This window comes from Amaranthus tricolor, chromosome 6 (genome assembly GCF_026212465.1).
Source record: "Amaranthus tricolor cultivar Red isolate AtriRed21 chromosome 6, ASM2621246v1, whole genome shotgun sequence".
Classification (NCBI taxonomy): domain Eukaryota; kingdom Viridiplantae; phylum Streptophyta; class Magnoliopsida; order Caryophyllales; family Amaranthaceae; genus Amaranthus; species Amaranthus tricolor.
The window spans coordinates 23248528-23255115 of record NC_080052.1 but is presented as its reverse complement, the minus strand read 5'-3'; the positions used below and the strand labels follow the sequence as shown (position 1 = coordinate 23255115).

The following is a 6588-nucleotide window of genomic DNA, read 5'->3' as shown; positions in this document are numbered from 1 at the left end:
CTTATGTTTTATCAAGCTTGTTTTATCAATACTTTTCACTTGGTCTTTTTTTAGTTACCACCTTTTTTTCTTCCTTAGATCTTGATCATAATTTTCTATGAGTAAGATACGCTGAGTATAATGATGATGAATAACAAGGAAGGGAAACAAAGAAGTATAGTTAAATTAAATAGCATTATTAGATTATACTAGTTTTAAGTAACCCAATTGGCAACTAATATGTTAAGAGAATCTACTCTCTACGAACTTATACTTATTACAAATATTTTTTGCATTAAAAAATACCATAATCCCCTAAAATTATTATTATTAATTTAATAAAACAAGAAAAAAATATATATATAAAATGACATTCTATAACATAAAATTAGCATATTTTTTATTAGACAAAAGCAAGGCTAGTAATCCTACGTAGTGTCTAAATTATATGGCTATATCCTCCTCGACAATCAGCCCTTGGCTTTGGCCTTGGAATATGTTTTGTCCAGGTGATAATATCATCTTAGGATCAAATAATCTTTTTCTTTGCTCAAATATTCTCCATTTTTTCCCAAAATGATTTTTCCAATCTTCTTTGGTTGTGTAGTAAGGAAGATATTGCTTAATATTTATACCATTTTCTTCACAATATTTTAATAACTCCTCATTTTTTCTCTCAAAAACTTGCCAATCATTTTTACCTCTAGAATGTAGCAACCCTAGAGTGTAAAACACATCTTCTTCTGGTATAACTGCAGACATATTATCATCCCACCTGAAACAAAATATGCATATATACGTCAGTTTAAGCTTCTGATTGAGTTAATTCTTCATTTTAAAGTGAAATATTTAGCACCACATATAGAATACTATCTTCGAACTTTTAAGGGCACTGAATTAAATTTAATTAAAATGCATGTCTATTTTTTAAGTAACAATAATAAACTAATTATATCTTATTTTTTAAAATAAACTACTAGTCTGCTTAATTAGTTTAATTAAAGAATAAAATACAACAAAATAATAACAACGTTTTTAATAAGATTAATAGCACTACTTAATTAAATTAAATTATTATCTGGAAAAAAAAATCAAACATACCTACGAGCCAGAAAACCAAAATCAATAGTTATAAAAAAGTAGTAATTATCAAGCTAAAGAATCGTCATTAATTATATATGAAAAAGAATTGACATATTTGCTAAAAATACAACTCCCTCCATTTTCATATGTTTTCCTCAAATAGAATTTACGAATTTTGGCGTCAAACTTTGACTATGATTTCTTATCGATCTATATAAAAAAATATATTCATGTAGAATCATGATAAATTCGTCTGAAATATATATTTTCTATATATTAACTTTTTTAAATTTTTTGAAACTCACAATTAAAATTATTATTTGACTTTTAATTTTGCATTGGAATCTGCACAAAAAGTGATAATGAGAAAAACAAATAAAAACAGAGGGAGTATATTATTTAATATTTAATTTAAAATCGAATATACTAATATTTTGGACCTTAAAAAACCGGAGCCCTGAGTTGTCGCTCATAATGCTCATGCGGTAGAGCCAACTCTGCATATATGAGGTCTGAAGCAAGCGTTACATCCACACTTATAATCTATACTAAAGATTTTGATCTAGAAAACGTACTGATAAAGTATATAATATAAATTGGAGAATAAATTTGAGTTTAACATACTTGTTACGATTTAAAGGATAGATTAGTACAGGTCCAACAAAATCCTTGGTATCGTTGGCAATAATGTTGGTAAGAGCATGGTATAAATCCTGAATTTGAGATCTTGGTATGAAGATATTAAGCCATGGATGAGGTACATCCCACATCCCTTTTGATTGTAGCTCTAGCTCTCCTTTTCGAACCCGATTCAAAAAATCTAGCAATGTTACTTCTTTTGTGAAAATGCAACCTTCTATAAAGTTTAGCCCTTCAATCTCCTTTTCAAGTTCCTAAATTTATTAATAAACACAAAAGCTATTACTTTTGTTACAATATTTTAAATTATTGAAAATTAAAACAAACAACTACCCCAAAAATTGCAAAAGCAACCATCATAAAAATTAAATTCAAGCGTTTATTATTTTATTTCAAAATCTGATCTTTTGGTTTTTTCTTATTAATTAGAAATATTAAAGTAATTTTTTAAAAAATATTAATAAATAACCTTAGAAAAATTTTATATTTTAACCCCAATAGAGAAATTATTATGAAGAAGAAAAAAATAATTTCAAATTTAAAATTAAAGTATTCAAAATTGCATTTAGTTAAAATTATATAGCAGTTGACTTTAAAAGTGAATCAGCAAATGAATACACTTAATAAAGATACCTCATTGAATTTGGCATCGTAGGCGTCACTTGGATCATAGTAATTATACTTAGCAACCTCCAAGAAGTAAAGAATACCATTGGGTGGTTCTAAAGAAGCAATTCTAGCTTGATCATTTGGTGTAAAAAAAGAAGATCTCCAATTGTTAGGGTCAACATGGTGCATAATTAGAGAACCTTCAACGTAGTTTAAACCATTATTAAGGGTCATCAATTCTTGGTAATTACCATAAAGCGAGATAAGATGCTCTTGATCTCGAGTAAATGTAGTGAAATTATCATAAAGCATCCGGACCCATTTTACCTACAAATTCATATACTTTTAAACATCAAATGAAGTTATTGTATATACTAAGATGGAAAAAAGTACAACATTGGAGGTCCACTCTTGTCATGCCTTTTTCAAGCTTTGCCAATTTTTTCCAATTGTTATAAGTACTTGTCACCATATCTTTAATACAATTATTAATTTACTATAATTAATTATATCCTAAATTATATATTACTAAAAAATTTAATATTATATTAATATACAATTAGCTAATTTAAATATCATTTTACTTGAATATATATATATATATATATATATGATGATGATGATTTCAGACCCTAAACAATATAAACATTTGCCTAAAACTCATTATAGCAAGAAATAAGCTCAATTCAACAATGTTGTCACATAAAATGTTGAACACTATAAAATTTTAACTTTACATTAGCCCAATACCTCAACTTAGCAAGAACTTTTAATTAAGTTAGTTGTTTTTATCAATTAAGAAGTATGTAACATGTCTATATTTATAATGATAGTAATAATATATAGGGCCGATCCATTTTATTTTGTCAAATCTCCATTAAAAATCACAATCAACCTTCTATGAAGAGATAGTTTTTCTTTTATTTTGCCTAGGACTAATAAATGTTAGGAACGACAACATTGTATATCTAATAGATATAATATTTATCACAGTTAAAGAATCCTCTACAGATAATGTCAAATTAGTCCTTTTATATATGTAGACAGTGAAAATCAAACTAAAAAAAACATCAAAACCAACCCATGATTCTCTACAACAAAATTATATTTAATAAATAAACATTTATTATGATTTTACTTTAATGATTTGTGGGGAAAGCATTTAAACTCATAATTAGACAGGTTATATATCATGTGAAATGTTTATGTGCCAGAAAAGCATTTGATAAAAAGTGTGCTTGATATATAAACATAGAATATGTTTGTGAAAAGTGTATAATAATATACCCTTTTTGGTGCTGCCTCAAGTTTAATTCGTGCTCTAGTAATAATTCCAAATTGCCCAAAACCACCTAAAACGGCATAGAAAAGCTCAGAATTTATCTTCTTTGAGCATGTGATTAGTTCTCCTTTTCCTGAAATTCAACAAAAGTAAATTACATCAAAAAAAAATTATTGTGAAGTGAAAGTCATTAATTAGTTTCTCCATGTCAAATTAGGCTGGACTTATTATGAATGTCAGCATATTATCGGAAAAATATGAGGTGCATACACTTCATAAGCTAAGGAGTATATACCATACCAAATCATATGGCCGGCAATGGGAAGAAAACTCCAATAACTTACAAAATGTGTACATCATTTTTATTTGTCGATGTAGGACAAACCATCCCAACACTCTAGAATAAATATTTTCAAAAAATAATTTTCATATAATATTTAATAAATCCAATATTATAAGGATTTCAGCAAAAGATCAACTTAGTTTTGGTAATGATTGTATAATCGATGAATATCAAAATAATTCCGAAAATTGAAAATCAGATCTTATTTTAATAAGAGAAAATATTACAATCTACTCGTAAGATTCGAGTTCATTCTAGTCCAAAAAATAGTTTTGGTAAGGATATGGAGTAATTGATTGTTTGACCTAATTTCTTTTTTCATTTGGGTCTTGTTTGAAAAATTCTAACACGTTAAATCTTCTATAAAAATTGACCACCATGTTGTTTATTGTAATTTCCTTGAAAAAACCATGACCAAAAGTTTTTATAGTTTCCAAATTCTATTAAAAATTTATAATTTTAGACTGCTTTCAACACGGTTCAACAACAAGTGATTATTCTACGCTACTTTTGTACTTTCCATGCAAAAACTATGATCAAAATCTATAACTTCAAATTCTACAATAATTCATTAAGAAAAGATAGTATGAAAGTCAAGTTTATTGAGATAATATTAAAGAAATTAGATTAAAAGATGTTGATTCAAAGATGGATGTCATTTACCCATAAGATAGCCACCTTCTATTAAAAAAATAATGATAGGAATTAACATTAAATTGTTTGAATAATATTAAAAGGAAGAAAATATGTATATGAGAATTAAAAATTTATAGAAATAATATTTTAAAAAAATATTATAAAATTAAAGAAACATAAAATAAAAATAATAAATATATTAATTTTTAGGAAATAGAAGTGTTAAGGTATATAACATAGCCTTTTGAGCTAGAAGTGTAGATGCAGCATATATAGTCCTTATAGTCCTTATATGATGGATGGTTGAGTTGGTTCTGTTTGAATCCCCATAATATGTTATATACTCTAACAGTCGGAATAATAATTTATAAATCAAAAGAAAAGAAAACTAGGTCTTATTGCAGTTGAGAAGTATTTTGAATTCAATTCTCACCTAGTCATCTGTTTTCGATCTCGATCTATCTTATAATAAAAAAAAAATTGTTTAGATAAGAAACTAAGAGAGACATACATACCGGTAACAACATCTAGTTCAAGAACATTGTTAATTTGAGGACCATAACGGAAAGCTTGGCCACTAATTCCAGCATTAGAGAGGGTACCTCCCACACTAAGGTACAAATAGTCAGTCCATGACTCCGGGACAACACCAAACTCTAGTGTTACTTTCAATACATCAATCCATAATTGCTCTCCACCAACATCAGCATAATAAAACCCTAGTGAACCCTCGTAAAAAACCCTAATCCTATTATTATTATTATTTTTATTATTATTAATATTATTATAAATATTATAATGATCATAATTATTTTTACTCATAGTATTAGTACCCAAAGATGGCATGTTTATGACTACACCATTTTCAACCATAGCTTGTCCTCTACATGAATGGCCTCTACCTCGAGCCGCGACGTTAAAAGACGGCATAGAATGGTTGTATGAAAGATGGATCAATGAAGCTATATCTTGTACGGATGAAGGGAAGAAAACCGCGACCGGAGATTTATGGATTAAATTTCCGAAATCATATGATGCAAATTCAAGGGAAGATTTTTCTATAATGATTTTAGAGGAAATATTTTGAGAAAGAAGTTGATCATAAGGAAGAAAGTTAGGCCATGTTGGAATTTGGTCACTATTAATTGACATAAAAGGGTTAATTATAAGTGTAAATACAAAAATTAATACATGTGGAAATTTTGGTTTTCTTGCCATTGTATTTAGTAGTAAAATGAAGATAAAGGGAATCAAAGGGGGTGTGACATATATAGTTGAGGAAATGGTGTGTAATAAAGCACATTTGGTTTTAGAGAATGAAATGTGCACCGCATTTTTAGGCATAGGAAAGAAAATAAGAGCAAGTGTAGGTCCCATATAAAATACTAGTATTTTTACTCTCTTTAGACCCTAATCACACTTCTTCCGTTTTAAAATATTTGTAATGTTTGACTTTTTACGTAGTCAAATGTACTCAATTAATCTTTAATATCTTTATTTATGTATAGTAAAATGTTATTAAAATTTAATCTTAATAATCTTTGATTGAGACGAATCAAATAAAATCTCACTTGATTCTGTTTTAACTTATAGATTGAAAACTAACTACAAATTAAAGATAATCAATGAATAGTGTAATATTTCTAATGTTGCAAGTAATTTAAAACGGATGAAGTATATTTTATGAATTGGATAAACGGAGTACAATGATGATGATTTAAATCATAAACACAATTAATCAATAATTTTTTTTAATAATTTTTAGGATGTGTGAAGAAAAAATAGTTTAGTGAAATATGTTTAATTGATCTATTATGAATATTCTTATTATATCAAGTTTTTATGATTTCATATTATGCATGAATGTTAAAATAGTGTATTAAATATGGTGAACTAAAAAATATAGCTATTAAAAAGAAATGAAGGATTAGTAGATATATTTTATATATTTTTTAAATTGTGTTATTTATTTTGTTATTTTTTGAGGTAAAATAAGGTGTTGGGTAACAAGTGTTTT

At 26.9% G+C, this 6588-nt stretch overlaps 1 protein-coding gene across 1 annotated transcript; it reads right to left on the bottom strand.

Annotated features, from left to right (window-relative positions):
- Positions 1 to 294: 294 nt before the first annotated feature.
- LOC130815123 (cytokinin dehydrogenase 3-like) lies at positions 295 to 5785 on the bottom strand. The gene is made up of 5 exons (XM_057681484.1): positions 5087 to 5785; positions 3598 to 3725; positions 2335 to 2637; positions 1687 to 1955; positions 295 to 754 (listed from the first exon to the last, which is right to left on the bottom strand). Exons 1-5 carry the CDS (start codon positions 5721 to 5723, stop codon positions 424 to 426), a joined length of 1668 nt encoding a protein of 555 aa, XP_057537467.1. The 5' UTR covers positions 5724 to 5785; the 3' UTR covers positions 295 to 423.
- Positions 5786 to 6588: the final 803 nt, after the last annotated feature.